This window comes from Quercus robur, chromosome 10 (genome assembly GCF_932294415.1).
Source record: "Quercus robur chromosome 10, dhQueRobu3.1, whole genome shotgun sequence".
Taxonomy (NCBI): Eukaryota; Viridiplantae; Streptophyta; class Magnoliopsida; order Fagales; family Fagaceae; genus Quercus; species Quercus robur.
The window spans coordinates 55,025,023-55,044,499 of NC_065543.1; the positions used below are offsets into that span (position 1 = coordinate 55,025,023).

General features: G+C 32.1%; 4 protein-coding genes across 9 annotated transcripts in view; 3 read left to right on the forward strand and 1 right to left on the reverse strand.

The window, feature by feature from the left end:
- Window positions 1-19,477, forward strand: part of LOC126702219 (uncharacterized) — a 45,661-nt gene that overhangs the window by 10,952 nt on the left and 15,232 nt on the right. The window lies entirely within an intron of this gene.
- Window positions 1-19,477, forward strand: part of LOC126702218 (uncharacterized) — a 44,342-nt gene that overhangs the window by 8,305 nt on the left and 16,560 nt on the right. The gene's annotated exons all lie outside the window — the stretch shown is intronic.
- Window positions 1-19,477, forward strand: part of LOC126702217 (uncharacterized) — a 101,803-nt gene that overhangs the window by 6,240 nt on the left and 76,086 nt on the right. The window lies entirely within an intron of this gene.
- LOC126702220 (receptor-like protein 35) lies at window positions 4,019-11,937 on the reverse strand. 6 transcript variants are annotated; one of them, XR_007647685.1, is made up of 4 exons: window positions 6,689-7,171; window positions 6,078-6,238; window positions 5,231-5,269; window positions 4,019-5,078 (listed from the first exon to the last, which is right to left on the reverse strand). XR_007647685.1 is itself a non-coding variant. In XM_050400877.1 (4 exons), exons 1-4 carry the CDS (start codon window positions 11,910-11,912, stop codon window positions 4,789-4,791), a joined length of 546 nt encoding a protein of 181 aa, XP_050256834.1. In that variant the 5' UTR covers window positions 11,913-11,937; the 3' UTR covers window positions 4,019-4,788. The 6 variants fall into 6 exon arrangements, 2 of the variants coding, with proteins under 2 accessions (XP_050256834.1, XP_050256835.1); XM_050400877.1 differs by lacking the exons at window positions 6,078-6,238; window positions 6,689-7,171 and adding an exon at window positions 11,564-11,937 and having other exon boundaries at window positions 4,019-4,858; window positions 4,991-5,078; XR_007647686.1 differs by having other exon boundaries at window positions 4,019-4,858; window positions 6,078-7,171.

The following is a 19,477-nucleotide window of genomic DNA, read 5'->3' on the forward strand; positions in this document are numbered from 1 at the left end:
CTTTTAAACTGATTTCTGCAGATTTCAGTTTAAGGGAGGGTGTTAAGATTTAATGTTTTATTTTATAATATTTAATTGGAAGTATCTTTGGATATTTGGTAGTTTGACCAAGTCTATAGGATATTTGGTTATTTGATCTCAGCAAGATTTCATGGCTGTGAAGTATCTCACGTTGCTATCCTAGCTTGTAGGAGTTGTGGATAGTGCTTTCCTATTTTATAGTAGTTGTGGTTAATGCTAGATAAAGTGTTGTGATGTAAAGCCTATTTATAGGCTCTTTTGTTTATCAATAAAATCATTCAGCTTTTATCATTCAACAAGTCCCTTTCTGCCTTTTGTTTTTTCTTTGTATCAGAGTCCTGTGCCAACACGTCCCTTTTGCTTTCTATTTTTCTTAACTCTGTATCAGTGTCAACCTTGAAATGTCCCAGTTTTCCTATTTAGTTTACAGTGTTAAAAGCAATGACGAGCCATTCTACAGAATTTACCCAATAAAAGGTGAGATTTGGACTATGTACAAGAACTGGAATAGCAAATGGAAGGGTTTTGATTATGAAAATTGCCAATGCCAGGTTGTCCAAATTCTATCAAACTTATGCGAAAGGGAGGAGATAACTATTGTTAGGCTGGAGGAGGTGAAGGGTTGCCTGACTTTCTTCCACCAGAAACAGTTTGATGGGTTTGATCTGACGCATGCAGTTTCCCAATCACCGATGCTTGGTTTCTATCGCATTCCTACTTTTAGAGTGCCTGGAATTGGGAGATATGGCATTCCAGAAAGCTCTTGGCACTTGGAATTAATTGCTTTACCTCCCAAGCAAAGAATATGATTCCAAGTGAAACCTCATGGGTTTGCACCGTATAATACTGAACACGATGTCTAAACATGTTATAGCATAACTACAATTGAGGTATTGCCAAGTTGCTCTGCATCTAAGAAGAAGAAAATCAAAACCTAAATTTCACCAAAACCAATGAGAATTGAAGATCAATCTCAAGACTCTGTTTTTATTTGCTGATCAAGGTTGAAGCCGCAAGAGCCTATTGCTAGTGTGTTATTGTGGAGATCAAATCTTCAAGGTGGTCATTGGATTCGGTCCTTGGAGTCATTGACACAGTTTGTAGAAGGTTTTCAAGATAAAAGAATCCATGCAACTTGGAGCTGATTATAGGTTCATGTCAGTCAGTATCTACTGCATAGAGTCTAGGGTCATGAGTGCGATTCATGTTGCAAACTTTAATCCATTGGTTTTCAATATCTTGTGTTATTTTCTTTACTGCTTGTTATTTTATACTTTGTGACTATGCTCGTGGTAATTAACAGGTAATAACTAAGTTACATAATTGGTTAATTAACAAATTGAGAAAATTATGCTGTGGTTTCAAATTACTTCTCAACTTGCACTTGTGTTGGTATGGTAAAAACTCTATGCTAGCTTGCTTATAAGAACTAGAGAAAGATGAAAAAACTAGTCCATTTAATTTTTTGCGTTTTTTTCACTAGTCCTTTTTCAATATTTTCTTTCACAATTTCTTATTTTGTGCTAGTCTTTATGGTATATTCTGATTTTTCCAGTTTGGAGAGTAAGGTATTAGGATAAGATGTTTCCTATATATTCTCGACCCAAAAGGTAAAGTAACTGCCAAGCTCAGGATTTTTGGTTAGTTTCTTGTGGGAGCAACACAACCACCCTGAACATGACACATGAGATGAAACTATTGATGTTGCCTGAATATAGCTACTTGTGAATGAGAAATTATTCTGTACCGTGAAGGGTGGCAACTAATACCAATTACACATGTTCAACATATTATTACTCTAGCAAAAAACTTAAGACAATCAAGTCAGTTATAAGGTTGTCTTTAATTAAGAAAAGCCAAAATTGTGATTATTATCAATAATGCCTTTTACTATTTTGTGTGTTTCATGAGAGGGAAGAACGAAGAAGGAGATAAGCTAGAGAAAGGAAGAAGATGAAAAAAAAATATATATATAAATATATAAATATATATATATATCTATATTATATTTTACTTAATTTTTTTTTTTAGTTATCACAAGTCATTTTACTTATATTTTTTCCAGTCATTGAGCTGAAGAAATTATCAATAGGAGAACTTCACTTGTCCTATGGATTAAAAAATTAAATTGAAACAACCGGATCGGAGTATGTGTGAAAGTGACCCTAAGTTGGAGGGTCTTTTGCATTTTGTCATAGTTTACTCACATAAAACATGGTTAAAACATTTAACAATATTTTTTGTTCCTTTTTAAGCCAACAATTTTTTTGGTAAACTCAAGCCAACAATTTGTACTCTTGGCTTGCTGGTAATTTTCCTACAGCAAAACAGATTTGAGATTTGTATGAAAACGATTTAGATCAGTCAAGATGCCAAGGGAATAAAGAAAAGTAAAAGAGATTGATTTTTTGAATTTAAATCTTCATTACAAGTTGTAGAAAAGATTGGAAAAGAAAAATAAATTAATATACCGATAATCTAAAAATCTTTGTCATTGATTATTACTACTACATATAAACTTAAAATTTGATCCACAACAGAGTGTACACTAAATTAAAAATCCGAAAATTTTATTCGAAATCCAAATAACATTTCTAAATTCAAGAAAAGCTAAAAACTTTTAAATTCTTGTGCAAGCATAATATTTTCTTTTGATAATTTCTGAAGAAAAATTAAAATATGTGTCATTTGAACATAAACTATCAGGCCCATATATCTATAATCAAACACAAACCAAGCACACAAACAAAATGGAGCTCTATAGAGGTTTTTTTATTTTATTATTATTATTTTTTTTAATTTTTTGGTTGAAAATTTCATTAATCCAGTAGAGTAAAATAACATCAAATTGGAACTACCAAAGTTTGCCTGAAAGTGACCCAAAGTTGAGAGAAGGTATTCGGTCAAACAAGCAGTGTCCAAGTCGTTGTGCTTGTTATTAATTTTAGTGAGTTTATTATTCAAAAAAATGGTTAAAAACAGTTTACGCTATTTTTTTTTTTTTTTTTTTTGGGGTAAAATTCATCCCACCAATATGTAGCATTGATGAAACTTCCAATGCCAGGATATTCGGTCAAAGAAGCAGTGTCCAAGTCGTTGTGCTTGTTATTAATTTTAGTGAGGTTATTCAAAAAAATGGTTAAAAAAAGTTTACACTAATTATTATTATTATTATTATTATTATTTTGGGTAAAATTCATCCCACCAATATTTAGTGTTGATGAACTTCCAATGCCACTCATTTTAAAGTTCCAATTGGATATATCAATAGCGTAATTAACTAAATTCAATTGGTCAATTAGGAAGAAAATATCAAATAAAATACTAATGGTTGTGCACGTATTTTTTACTTGGAGAAACTTAGGACTCATTGTACACTGCCTTTCCTAATACACTCAACTCTCTTGGGGTATTCCCTAGCGGTTTTAAAGATTATTGACCTGTGATGCAGACAATGAAGAAATGCAAAATTATACCCAAAAAATTATAAAACTTATAAAAATAAAAACAAAATGGAGCCCTATAGAGGTTTTTTTTTTAAAAAATGAAGTGGAGCTCTATGAGTTGAAGCACCTCTGATTCAGTATATTCACATGCTGACATACACTGATATCTACATAGAGAAGGTAATGCTTTTTGCCACTAAGTCATGTGTGGAAACACATTAACAACTATTGTTACTGCTCAATCAAACATCACAACAACAACATATTGGTAACTGACTCAAAAGCAACGGACTGCAACAAATTGGTAATTAACTCTACAACTGTCTTTGACACATGAATGGGCACAGCAGTGAGCATGAGTTTGTGCCTTTGTGGTTGCAATCAATGAAATATTGAAATGAGAGGCCTTTATCAAATATGCCAATGTGTTGATCATTGCTACAAACTAATTTAGACCCCAGATCTTTACACACAACTCGTTCGCAAACAAAATAAAAATATTTGTTGACAAGTCAAAGACTTAACAAGCAAACCTTGAACAGAAATGGAACAGATTGTGTAAGTGTCAAAATTCAAAAACTTTTGTGACAGTGAAATTCTATCACACATTCAAAATAAAGATGGATCAAAAAGACTTGCTTCTATGTTTGTTCTATGCTAGCATGCATATAGGAATTCGAGAAAGATGAAATTAACAAGTCTTACTTATTAAAAAAAAAAAAAACCTAAAATAATTGTTAAGTTATTGTTGACAGGGAGTCCCTCTCTCTTTTTTTTCCCTTATTTTCATTTACAACTTATTTTGTGTTGGTCCTCATGTATTTTTCATTTTTGGTTTTTTAGGTTTTGAAAGCAAGGCATTAGGATAAGATACCCTAGGTATCTTGTAGAAGAAAAAACAAATAAGATAAACCATCGAGGTTGCCTGATTGAAATCTGTACTTTGCTTTTACTACTGACTGCTAGTGAACACAAGCGACTCCTTTGATGACGACCATAGAGGTGGTTGGCAACTAATACCAATTACATATGTTCATCATTCTACTCTACCAAATAATTCAAGTCAATTAAATCAGTCATAAGGTTCTCTTTAATTAAGAACTGCATATCTTCATCCAACAAATCTTGCATCCTTAGTTTCAGATAAGAATCAAAATTTTAGATAGCAATAAGCAAATTGTATCTCCTCAAATCCACACAATTTACCATCCAATCCGTACCTTAAGTTTTGATTTATATTGAAACTGTCTTAAAATAACTCTGGCTCTTCAAAAACGTCATAGAAAATCTCTTCAACAGTCAACATCACCTCCTTTCTGCTTCAAGAGTTCCTTGATCTCTGCAATGTCCTGTGCAAAAGAGCTGAAGATGATTCTGCACACCAGAGCCCCCTAGACCAAATTTGACCAATATAATTACCATTCCACCTAATTATATTGCACAGGAATTCTTACAAAAAAATTAAGTAAAGCAAACTGAGTCCCATCCTTTGCCAATCGAACAAGACAGTCAAGTATGCCTACATGATTGAAATAGCTTTTGTATGTGTTAAATCTATACAACCAAGGTAATCTTCACTTGCTCCATATTTAGAGATAACCAAAGGATTCACTGGAGATAGAGGAAGGTGAAAGAAAAAGGTAAACAATAATATTCTAAAAAAGTAAAATTTACATAAAAACATACAGTTAGACAACCTTATCAATCAGTTATGAGGAGAAAAGAATCAGTTTTTATTCGAAGCAATATGCAATAGGATATACCTTGTGCTGAAGCATTTTGGTCTAGATGAGCAAAGAAATCTGCAATGTGAGAAGAGCGATCAGCATCTTGAAGAAAATATTATTAAAATGGGCAGGCAATAATCTATCATAGAGAAAACTTAACTAATTATGTCAGAATTATCACGCCATTAATGTTAAATAAAATGCAGCCATAAGAAATGATATTTTAATCCTTCAGCTCCTAGAATGCAATTGTGGCATGTGATATACAAAATCATGCAAGTACTAATAGAACAAAATCCATTTTCGGTTTTGTAGTAACCTGATCAAGGAGCTCTGCATTAAAGATAGTCCCAGGATTGAGAATGAAATTGAAATGTCTCCAAAAAACAAGTTCTAGTTTTAGTATTTTTTTTTTTTTTGGTTCAAATTTATTAAACATTTAACTTCTCATGAAGAGCTGGATGAATCATGAACGCATCTATACGAAGTTAGAAATAGCACCAGTTAAGAACAAAATGCAAGAAAGTTGTTAGGGTTATCTGGAAATGCACACTGATATCCACATGATTCCACTGACAAAGTGTAAATCATATCACATTGAATGTGCTAAAAGGTCAAGAAATGGGCAAATGAGAAATCTATCAAGGAGGCCTTTTAGCGAAACCCAGGAAATCACAATTAGAAGCTTTATTGATTTGATAGTTAGAAATCCAATACATCTGTCAGGGGATTCAAGTAAGCAGAACAATTTAACTTTGTAAGAGAATGTACAGAAATCAAAACAACTAGAAATTTAGAATGAACCGATACAATAAAGTTTTTAGGTATGAATAATTTTAGGTGAACACTTTTCTTAACAGGGGAAAAAAAGACAAAAATTTACCTATAGCCTCTGATGGAGTATAAGTGGGACGTCGGCTAGCACACCATTAACAAAGAAGTTGCCTTTGTCAATGTAATTCAAGAACTGAGTTACTGGATCACAACTGCAACTGACACTAAGTGGAACATCATTTGCAAAATCTTCTAGCTCTTCTTCATGACCTAGTAAATAATCAGTTTTATCTACATGCCATAAGTAAGCCTTGAGAACAAGATTTACAGAGGCAAATATCTTGACAAATTTAAGATTCTTTAAGAGAGACCATAAGTCTGGTTGGTTGAAGGCTCAGTCTCATCTTATCCTAGGAACTGAAAGACCAATTTTGCCATTTTGAATTAAATCACACAGTAATTCTTCTTAGGAAAGCAACCTCTGGGGGTGAAATATAATTTTAACAATTACACTTTAAGATACAGAAAGTATAAAGTTTCTCATACTCAAATTGTGTTGAGCGAAGAATTGATAATTCTGCACAAGTATTAGAACAACAGGGTGGGTCAAATGATAACTGAGCAAATAGATCCTACATGTTTAGAGAAACATCTTACCAATGATAAGAAGAAAGAAGATCCAATCAAAAATTTAAGAAGGAATTGTGATCTTTTATTTACCTGAATGTTGAACCAGAAACCTGGTGGCATGAACACTGAAGACAATTTTAATAGTGAGAATTTGGAATGCATTGCCATCAAACTTATTAGTTCGAGAGAAAACTCCTTACTAGAAGAAATACAGAAATTATCATTAATTATTAATGCAAAATATTATAAGAATTATATCCTGTTGATGTTTGATATAAATAAAAGGGATAATCTGAATTGGTTCTTGTGGCCATGGCACTAAAATTGTGGACAAATCTAGGTATGCTTCTAAATAGCTTATTATGTGAAGGGTCCAAGATTTGGAGTGATGTTAGAGAACATAGTTCTTCTAGGATGTAATCCTAAAAATTATTTGAACGAAGTTTAAGAATCACCAAGCTGGAAAGTTTATGTCCTATCCAAGAAGGTATGCTTCCAACAAAATCATTCTTAGCAATATCAATGGTCACCAACTCTTTACTTTTTTTTTTTTTTTTTTTTTTTTATGTTTATTTTTTTTAGTTGACTATTTTTTATCATGCCAAACAGATTTGAAGCAAAAATCTTTAATAAATGATTACAACATTAGAATCCCAACAAAACACCATAGAGAATTAAATTTACCCCACAAATTCTACGTTACTTAATTGGTTAAATCACCAATTCAACAAAATCCTATTTCACCTAGACCCAAATCCCTCTGCAGCAAACCTAATTTTATCAACATACACGTATACATCTAGATACCCACCCAAACAAATACAGACACACATATACAAGATTACAGTTCAGATTCTTCTAATGTGCAGTAACTTCATTAAAGGGAAACAAATCTCAAAGAAAAAAGTATAGAGAGTTGAGAATCGTTTATCTCAATGTATCACAAAATATGAACTTTTGCAATCGACAAATCCTGTATGTTAAAAGCTGTTTGTTACATTTGAAGCAACTCATAGTAAAGAGCTGGGAGTCATAAAAAAAGATTTGTCACAGTTAAACACAAGCTCCTAACCAAGCCTGTTACTTGCAAGTTGCAACACTATGTGTCACCAATATGTTACTAAGACTTAAAAGAATAATGCAGCATAATTAAGGAAATAGACAACTCAATTTCCATACCTTTCAACTAAATCAAGAGTATCAATGTCTGGAGGTAATATAAGGGTCTTGGATGTCAAAGGAAGAAAACCTCTTAGTGCAATGCCACTATCAAACCACGAAGCCCAAAGATACACACTGAATAAGCCAAGCAACTATATATACCAACCTATGCAGAGACACAGAATTCAAAATTACAAACAATAACAAGTATTTATTAATTCACTTTTTAGAGTTGAGTTAGATTTTGGGATGTCGTACTTGACAAGCATGGAAGGACATGACCCACAATCCCTCCAATTCTTCATGGTGATAAAAGCTGCTTTGATCATTTTAGAAATCCCCATAAGATTCACATCCACCATGAACCTCACCTCATCCAATCCCTCTCTCTCAAATTTTCTTCGATTTCAAATATTTCTCTCTTATTGGACTCTATGCCTTCCATGAGTGTGATCTAAGAGGTTTAGTCACAAGACATGGAACTACATAGAAATTTTCTGAAGCAAAAAACTATAGCATACTAGCACACTATGTGTCATATCACCTATTTCCCAATGAACATCGAAGGTTGAATTTTTCACTAGGGACAAAGTAGACTTTTGAGATGCACTCCTCTATAGCCTATGCTTCCTTCTTAGATACTAGTTGCAAGGAATCCACCAAAAAGCCTTCAATTTGTAACAAAGAGCATTTTTAGTTTGCCAAGATATGCAGAAATATGTTGTCTTTTTTATTGAGACTTTACAGAGTGATCACTAAGAGACTCTAAAGAAAAAATGGGCATCATTGCAAGGTATTGAATATTACTTTTAACAAATCAATTACTTTTATGAACTAAAATGTAATTTTACACCATTAGTCTATAGGAATAATAAAACTACAACTTGGATTGTCGTTGATGTTCACAAGAAGAAACATTGTATTCATAAATCTTAATGGAGTGAATTTAGCAAGAAATACAAGAATTAATCAGCTTGAAGATGATAAAGAAATAATCAAACTATTGATTAATATGATTACATGATGTTTGCACTAAATATTAAGAATCTTACAACATTTACTTACAAAGCTACCAAGTTTGTGCCACTAAACCCCTAAGCTTGTACCCTAGGTGATTCAGGAATTGAAAGTACAAAAATCTCCACTGCTTGTTCAACAATAAAGGACCCAATACAACCCAAAAACCAACAACAAATCCAAGTGCCATGCTCACATAAAACCAATCCACATCAACTCCACTAAAAGCCTTGCATTCTTTCTTTTCAGTGTTAGGTTGTGCATCCTTTATAGTACAGTTATCAATAAGTGGAGGTCCACAAAGTTTGTTTCCAAAAAAACTGGATGCTTCAAGACTTTGTAGCTGAGTGCTTGAAGGGATTTTCCCAATTAAATTGTTGTTTGACAAATTCAACCGACTCAAAAATGTCAAACTTGACATACTTTGAGGAATTTGACCAAAAAGTTGGTTACTTGAGAAATCAATAGACTCCACTGATTCCATATCACCTATATTCTCAGGAATCCTTCCAGTCAAGACATTAAATGACAAATTTAATGACTGTAATCCTTTGAGATGCATCACTTCCTCAGGGATCTCTCCTGATAAATTGTTGTTGGAAAGGTCTATAATTTTTACTAGTCGAAGAGTGGTGGAATACTCAAGATATTTTCCCTTAATCACAACCGATTGACTTTCAATAGGCATAAAAAAATATTCTGATGCCCAGGGCAATGAAGGAAAGGGATAATCTAAACTGTCACTTGTGGCCATGGCACTAAAATACTGGACACATTTAGGAATGCTTCCAAATAGCTTATTATGTGAAAGGTCCAAGATTTGGAGTGAAGTTAGAGAACAAAGTTCTTTGGGGATGTAACCATGAAAATTATTTGAGTGAAGGTTAAGAATCACCAAGCTTGAAAGTCTGTTTCCTATCCATGAAGGTATGCTTCCAACAAAATCATTCTTAGCAACATCAATGGTCACCAACCGTTTACAATTTTTCAAAGAGGATGGTAATTTTCTAGAGAATCTGTTGTTGTCTAGGTGCAAATACCAAAGACGAACCAAAGATCCAATGGAGGTTGGAATACTACCGGTGAAATTGTTTTTTCCCAAATTTAAGGCATATAAGTTTTTCCACATCATCCAACAATTACTTAATTTCCCTGATAAAAGATTTTTTCCAAGATTGAGGAACTGCATATTTTTGGGCTCATTCATCTTGTAACACAAAAAGTGAGAAATAGATCCGAATAGTGAATTGTTAGAAAGATCAAGAAAGGTCACATTAGAGGATATACAAGGTAACAGACCTTTGAAGTGATTTGAACTCATATCAATTATTGAATCATAGGACAAAATCATTGGGATATGTGGAATCTCTCCATATATTTGATTATGAGAGATATTTAGATAAGCAAGCTGAGAAGTCAAGTTCCAAAAGGAAGGAGGAACTGCATCAAAAATCCTTGTGTTGGATATGCCTAAGATCAAAAGTTGCCTTTGTGAACAGAGCCACAAAGGAAATTTCGGCCCCAAATTCCATGATCCCAAATCTAAATGGTTGAGTTGAAAAGGAGGGGTCCAATTGTCACTTACTTCTAAAGTCAGTCGGTTTTGAGACGCAACAAGTATTTTCAATCTCATTAAATTGGCAAAATGAACTTCGGATACTGCACCCTCCAACATATTTAAACCAATATTCAGAGACTCTAATTTTGGAAGTTGTCCCAAAATTTGAGTGAAAGTTCCATTAATTTGATTACTCTTAAGGTCCAAGGATATCAAGGACGAAAGATTTCCTATAGACCATGGAATTGGACCTGAAATTGAATTATAACTCAAAGAAAGACTGACCAGATTTTTAAATTGCCCAAGTTCAGCAGTTAACTGCCCAGACAGTTGAGCATTAGACAAATCTAAGATCTCTAGTCCATTTGAAGCACATCCTAATAGACTTTCAAAGATTTCAGATATCTCTTGACTCCATTTGTTGTATGACAATCTAATTTCCCTTAAGTTGCAGAGATTACCCAAAGATCTTGGTACCTTTCCTTCAAGTTCATTGCGTGACAAGTCTATGCTAATGGCAGATGTTAGGTTTCCAATGGCACTAGAGATTGTACCCTGTAAAAGATTGGAGGGGAGGTTGAGAAGCTCAAGATGACTGAAACTGTACAGCCAATTGGGAATTGAAGAGTTAAAATTGTTCCGAGATAGATCGAGGTGCCTAAGTGAAGTCAAGTTCTGAAGATGAACAGGGATTGGACCTTGAAACATATTGCAAGATAGATCAAGAGAAACCAGATTATGAAGACCAAAGACCCAAAACAGAATCGAAGTGTTTTGAAGATAGTTGAATGAAAGATCAAGGGTGGTGAGAGATGAAAAGTTAATACCGGGTATCGGTGGTGGGATGAAAACATCACAATATGACAATCGCAACTCTGACAAGGAAGGGAGTTTGTTTATCTCCTGTAGCCAATCAGAGGCTTGTGTAAGGTTTGCATGACTCAAATCAAGGTGTTGTAGTAAAGGAAGACCAGAGAGCCATTGAAGGTTCTTGACATATAAAGAATTAGAAGAAAGATAATAACCTCCAAGATTGAGATAGTGCAAATTAGAAAGATTCCCAAGTTGATGAGGAATCAATCCCACAAATCCCGCATCGGAGAGATTAAGATATCTTAAGCTCTCCATTGAACCGAGGAATTTGGGAATTTGAATACCACCAAAATCATTGTAACTGAGGTCCAAGTAAATCAAATGCTTCAAATCAAGCAAAGAAGGATTTATCTTACCACCAAATCTGGACCTCGAATAAGCTTCCCATTGGTCTTCATCATAAATTGTAAGCTCGTCATACACAGGATAATGGCTTCTGAGATGTAGTTGGAGGACATGACCGGTGCGGTTGTCGCAGACAACACCGACCCAGTGACAACAATCCATGTCAGATGCAGCAGCAGCCCAAGAGGCAAGGCGGTTAGAAGGATCTGTAAAGTGTTGCTTGAAGTTAAGAAGGGCGTGTCGCTCGCTTTCAATGCAACGAACCTCAGAGTCAGAGTGGGCAGTGCAGAAGTTAGGAGGATGAATAGTGAGCAAAGAAAGGAGAAGGGTTAAAGTAGCAGCTATTATTATTCTCATCATCGTGCTTTTATAAAAATAATAATAAAACTGATTTATGATTTTGTTATGTTTGGTACCAATGGCTTAGGACTTATTTATAGGAAGCGAACCCATCCATCCATCCATCTTACTGTATTGTGCTCGAGGAGTTTGTTTGATGCTTTCAGTTTCAACCACACATTAGGGATTGATTGACTGAGTAAGTCTTATAGATGGGACCCTCTATTTGTAGGCCCTTCAGTTCATTTGGATACATATCAATTTTCTATCTTTATGAAGGTGCAACGCATTTTACATGGTAATTTGACTGGTCAATACTCATTCATTACTTGTATCAAAATTCAACCATCTTTAAAATAGAATATCTCTCACTGTGACTTAGGTCTTTGAGTATTATGGTAGTAAATTGTGATTGTTTAGCAAAAAAGTTTTTAAAGTGATAAACTAATAGTAATAACTAGTCATTTAATTCGTGCGATGCACAGATTAGTTGAACAAAAATTTTAAATTTTAAATTTGCCTAAAGTTATGATCATTTGAAAAAATAAATTACAATTTAAGAGGGAAAAAAAAAATACTAATACCAATAATGTTAGGCATGCCATTTCTATTATCAATGGTATCCTTTCTTTAATGAAATTTACGTCTCAATCATTTTTTTAATATAATATAATCCCTCCCATTACTCAATTTGTTTGCAAAATCCTAGGTTTTTTCTTGCCATATAAAATGCAACCAAAAAACCCTAAAATAATAAAAATAAAAACTATAGAATTTTGTACATAGAAAAAAATAATTAATTACACTCAGAAATGGCATTGACATTCAATAAAATTCATTAATCTAGAGCAATAGGTTTTGGAAAAGTTTTTTTTTTTTTTTTTTTTTTTTTTGAGAATCGGAAAAGCTAATTTAGTGTTATAGGCAATAATTATAATAGTTTAGCAAGTAGAAGAACAACAACAAAAAGGCCTATCAGATGAATAAATTGACTTTGTTAGAGATTATAAGACAAATAAATGCACTTGAAAGAATAGATTTCGGAGTATCTGAATGTAAAAAGAAGAAAAAGGAAGTACCAGTTGAAAGGTCATAAAGTTTTAATCTAGATAGAAGACGACCAATCTAGAAAGCACTTGGAATGCTCCTATTATCTGCATAGCCTTGGCTGCCACCTTCTGGCCTCTCATCTACTTATGATTCTAACTTTTATTCTTGGCGAGAAAAAGGAGCTCTTGCCTTCGAGTAATGTAATTGAGAAAAATGCCACAAGAAACATATCAACACCCTTTTTGGTTCTTAAATAATACAAATTTAAAGAACAAATTTATAAGGTCAACGCATAACCTAAGCTTGTTCATCAAGATTCAAGACCCAACAATGTAAAAAACAATATAAAAAAATAGAGTAAAAATGCAAAAATGGTCATATTTTGGGCCCTTATTTAGGTTCATTTGGATTTATATCAATTTTCTAAACTTAACACAAAAAGAGTAACATATTTTAGACGGGATTTTGATTCATCATTTGTGATAAATCCCACTATGTTTTTTCACTAATTTGCTTCTTTTGCCAGCAATAAGCTTAGGCTTAGTATCCCCTCATAAAAAAAAATAAATAAATAAATAAATAAGAAGGAAGCTTAGGCTTAGTAGAAAATTGTAGCGGTTGTAGTTAGTTAGCTAATTCTTGAATATAAAACAGAGACGTATTATTTCACTGCATTAATGAGAATTACGATCACATTCTCTCAATTGTTCATTTATACACTAATTACAAATCCGAAAAATTTATTCAAATTCTAAATAACATTTCTATATTCAAGAAATTAAGTTCAAAAACCTTAAAAATTAATGGCATTAATACTTTTTTTTTTAATTTCCAAGGGAAAAATTAAAATATTTGTCATTTGAACAAAAACATTACTAAGATTAAACACAAACTATACCCACAGCACAAGAATTTCAAATAGTATTGTCCTCCTGTACTGAATTCATTGTAGAATAAAGCACTATTGGTGGTTTAACCAATTTCGACTTTCCCTAAAAATCAAAGTCCATCTTTCTGAACAAAAAAAAAAAGGGGAGAGATTTTACAGGGAGTGCATAATGTATGATGAAACGTCTAGTTCCACTAATTTTAAAGTTCGTATTACAGATATTAATAGCTTAATTAACTGGATTGAATTTGTCAATTAGGAAAAAATAATGAAAATAAAATTCCAATGGTGACATGTACAGAAATATGATCAAGAGTCTTTTACTTTAATCACATTTTTGGCTCTTCTTTATACATTATGAGGATTGAGGACACCCTCCCCATGTTGTAACAATTTAATTATTAAATACAAAAAAAAAAAAAAAAAAATCCTTATGCATGTGTAAAGTTGTGCATGAATGTTTTAATTAGACTTAGGATCAATTGGAAAGTGGAAACTACCTTACCTAAAATAATTAATATCCCGCAAGAAAATTTAATTCAAGAATGATCAATTGGGATTCTAATCATATAATAGATTTTGGTTGGGATGTCAAACACTTACAAGTAAGTCCTCTCACAATGGCAGTTTGTCATTAAATTTTCTTATCCTGTGATCCGTACCAAAAGATATTATTAGCATGTTTTATAATCTGTTGCTTTTGCAGCTTTATAATTTGCCAGCAATAAGATGAGTAAAAATGGAAATGATGGCATAGGCTTGAAAATTAATGAACCTTTGTGATGGGGTACTTTATCATGCATACAAAATAAGCATAGTTTTTTTTTTTTAATTTTTATTTAATTTTTTTTTAAAAAAAGGCTATTGCTATTGTGTTCATCCTTTTATAGGAATTTAAGTGTAGATTAAATTTTTTTTTTTTTTTTTACTATTCCTATTTTCTTTAATTCCTTTATAATTTCTTCTTTTGTGTTGGTTTAAAATTTAAATGGATTTTTTCTCAAGCTTTAGAGCATGGACTTTAGATAAGCTATTCTACTCTTAAACGCTAAGCATTGACTATAAGTCTTGTACGTGGAACCAATTGAGATAAGAAATTAAGAATATAGTCCATTTTGGTTGGCCTTATAGCTGATTTGTCTAGATATCAATTTTCTTCCTTGACAAAAGTCTGACTTATTTTGGACGGAAATTTCGTTGATTATTACTTGTATACAAAATTCAGGGATCATTGAATTGGAATAGGTTCCTCACCGACCCAACAAAGTGGCTAGGTTTAAACTATTAATGTATTACTAGGAAGAAATTTCCGTTGTGTACACTCCAAATTTTTTCTGCCTTTCATAATGATATGTTGTGGAAATGGTCATCCAAGTCCAATATATGCTTGAGAACTATAGTTGAGACCATGGTCCAGTTGAAGTTTTACTATTCAATACTTTGTGTGGATGAAAAATTAAAGACTTATTTGATGTAATAGGAGATAATGGAATTTGACACCGTACACACTGGGGTTTGTTCTTGATGTTATGAAATGGCTATAGGTACTAAAATCTCTAGTATGATTAGTTGGAAAGTCATGTTCTTTAAGTGTAAAAAGTCTAGAATGGAAAACTTTTTATGTTCCCACAATGTTTTGGAGAGAATTGCTAGCCCCTCATCCCATTGGGACCCCCCTTATTTATACAAAGAAAAAATGGCCCAATTTTCCTAAGTGTGACTTATTATCCCAACTGCCAAGTATAGACAGAACATATGATATTGACTATACTGTTTTGCTAAAGTTGTTTTTTACTCGAACATAAATGCTCTACTAATTTATGAGGCATGGTCGTCATTTATAGGTAAAACATTTTAAGTCTTGTGCAGCAACTTTGAATTTGGTCATTTGGATACACATCAACTTTGAATTTTTTAACTTAACACATTTATTTATTTATTGTGTGGATAAACTTGACTGAAAGTGCAACGTATTTTAGACCGAACTTTCATTGGTCGTCGTCATTCATTACTTGTATCAATTTTTAAAAATAAAAAATCTTTAAAATGGAATAGATCCAACTCAAATTTTGTTTTTAAGTCGCCAGATGCTTGCTTGAACTTGAGAAGTTATTCAAATTTTTTTGTGTATTGCACTTTTTTTTTTTTTTTTTAGAAGTGTTACATTCACAATATTTTTCACAATAAATCCTAAGTATTAAGTTGTTATGGGTTCTAATTTGAATTTATCACTGAAATTATTTTTTTGCTATCAATAACAACCTATTACTTAGGATTTGTTGTGAAAAATGTTGTGAACGTAGCAGTTCTATCTCTCTTTTTTTTCTTGTTTTTCATTTGATAAAAAATATTGTTTTATTTATTGGCTAATATTTGGGCTTAATTAAATTAAAATTTGGGGGCTTTTTATACCTAGGGCCTTAAGCGGCTGCATCAATGGCTTATACTATTAAGCTGGCATGGTCATGTGACTCATATAATATTATTAATCAATTATTTAAATTCAAGTTTTTATAGTTTAAAGAAATACTAGATGCACTTCCAATTTTTTGAGAAAAACCAATAATCCGGGTACCATTTGAAGCCCTAAGTAACCCCTCGCCCCTAACTAACTCTAGAAAACTGAGTGAGGGCCAACTTTTGTTTAGCTTAATCCACCATTGAGGTGAGGGATGCCATTTAATAGTGGTAGAACATTAGAAACCAAATTATAGGAAGACAAAGAAAAACCTAAAACCGCATGAAATTCACAAGCTTTCAGAAGCAAGTATCAATAAATAAGGCCAAATTCCTCGGAGGTAGAACTTTTTGTTTTTATTTATTTATTTTTGGAGAAACTTAGAGATAGAACTACATGGGCTGAAATAATTATCCAAACAACCTAAAATAATCTCTAAAATAATGAGAATACCTTTAAAATCTCAAGAATGATCAAAATGTCCATAAAACCTCTAAAATGGCTAAAAGATCATCAAATCTCTAAAATCTTTGAAATGAGTAAAAATTTGTGTCAATTGGATTTTTTTTTCTATTCAATCTATAAACTTATTTTATGCATAATTTCAGACAATAAAAACGTGAAATTTAAATATTTAATTGAGAACATTGTTAGTAATCATTGATTTTCTTAAAATGTTGTGAACATGAAAAATATAAGAAAAATTATATAAGCCAACGATAGATTTGTTAAAATTAACTTCCAATAAAAAAATATAAAATGTAGTTATAATTTTAAGTTACGACCAAGTTTATTGTCAAAATTTTGTTCTAATTTTTTAGAAATATTTTATAGGAAAAAGGAAAAACAACTATTTTTTAATTTTTTTTATAAAAATAATATCAAAATTTTTCTAAAATAATTTATTAATAATTATCCAAAAATCAACAAGATCAACGACAAATTTATGGTGCCACCAACTTATGCAGCCGACTTGCAGACATATTAATTAGGCAGTTTCTCGGTTTAGTTCCCTGCCTGCAAGAGGGGCCAACTTTAATGCAATGTTTGTCCTTTTCCTTCACTTATTTTTGCGTTTACTTTCTAGCCTGCTGTCAACGATCCATTTATGTTGCCACCTACTTCTGCAGCCAACTTGCAAACTTATTAATTAGGCAGTTTCTTGGTTTAGTTCCCGGCAACTGCAAGAGGGGCCAACTTTAATGCAATGTTTGTCCTTTTCCTTCACTTATTTTTGCGTTTACTTGCTAGCCTGCTATCATTTTCCTTCACCTATTTCATTTTTAATTTCGTGCTAAATAAATTATTAGAGGTAAAAATTAAAAAGTCTAAATTCAATTAAATTCTAAATTAGATTTCAATTAGAATCTAATTTTTCACTATGTCGTAAAAAGTTAATCTCATTCACTTAAGAATTTTGATCAACCACAAAGTTAGGGTAACTATTTAACATATAAATATTTATTTAACTATAATAATTTTTTAGTACCTACTTGCTAAAGACAATATATCTACTCTCTAAAAACTTCTAAGAATGATAACGAATATCATCATCTTCCAACAATAAATAATTGAGTTTTGCTAAAAAATTAAATTAAAAAAAAAAAAAGATAACAAAAGGCATGTGTCATTGAATTTTTTATTAGATAAATTATAAGTTTTGAAAATTTAAACCTAGAAAATCAACGTTCTTTAGATAACAAATAAAACACCTAATATCATCATTCTAACTTTCTAAAAAAATTTATCATTTAAAACTCAAAATAAGTAAAGAAAATTTTTAGGATGTTAAAATTTAGCGGGAGTAATTTAGACATTACACAATAAAATATTTTAAGAATCATAAGCTTTCATTAGGGTTTAACTGAGAGAATAACAATATGATATATTTGCTATTTTCCAAAATATTAAGGGAAAAATTGCTTGATTTTAAAGTTTAAGAAAGAATTGTAAACTACCCCAAATATAAAGGATGGAAAATGTTTTTTCCTAAGTTTTTGTTTTTGTTTTTGTGTGTAAAACTATGTGTTTTTACTTAAAATGATGTGTGAAGAAAAAAATATACAAAAAGTTAACCCAAGAAAATTGTATGTGGAATAATGAATTTTGGCTCAACAAAATTGATTAAACTAACAAAAAATTTCTAAAAAAACAACAAAATGATGTAACATTTTCATAATACCTTTATAATTTTGTTATATTTTATTTTAACTTGTAAAGAATTAACAGCTCAACAATTTTGAAAATATTGTGACAATATCAAGATGTCTTAACATTTTTCACACAAAAAAATATTATGTCCATGATATTTTCACAACAAATTATAAGTAGTAGGTTACTACAAGTTGTTATTGGTGGGTAAAAAAGTAGTTTCATTAGTAAGTTTAAATTAGAACCAATAACAATTTACCATATTTAATTTGTTATGAAAGTGTTGTGAAAATTATTGTGGATATAGCACTTCTTTTTCACAATACTTTTATTTTTGGCTATAACTTGTTCTAGTATGATATTTTATTATTTTATTTTGACCTATAGTGAATTAACATCTTTAACAATTGTGAAAATATTGTACCTTGAAACTGATTGCCAGATAGATCAAGAGAAACCAGATTATGAAGACCAAAGACCCAAAACGGAATCGAAGTGTTTTCAAAACTATTCAATGAAAGATCAAGGGTGGTGAGATATGAGAAATTAATACAGGGTATTGATGGGATCAAACAAATCAAGGTGTTGCAGTAAAGGAAGACCAGAGGGCCATTGAAGGTTCTTGACATATAAAGTGATGGTGTCACAGAATCCCCAAACCCATAACTCGTCCATATGTCTCGTCCAACGAAAGAAGCAACAATAGGCGGAGAGAATTGCAACCGTACCAGCGACCCTCGTCCGTATATGGACGGGCTTAATACCTCAAGATCTACTCGTCATTTATGGACGACAAGCCTTCCAAGATGATCTCGTCCGTCTTTCACTAAAAGTGGACGAGATCATCCTGGAGGTCTCGTCCATCCTCATTATGGATGGACTAAAAGTGGACGAGATCATCCTGGAGGTCTCGTCCATCCTCATTATGGATGGACTAAACGTGGACGAGCTACTCATGAAGGTCTCGTCCATCTTCATTATGGATGGACGAGTTCATCGGCCGTCCAACCTAAGTAACTTCCACAGCGGTTACTCCCA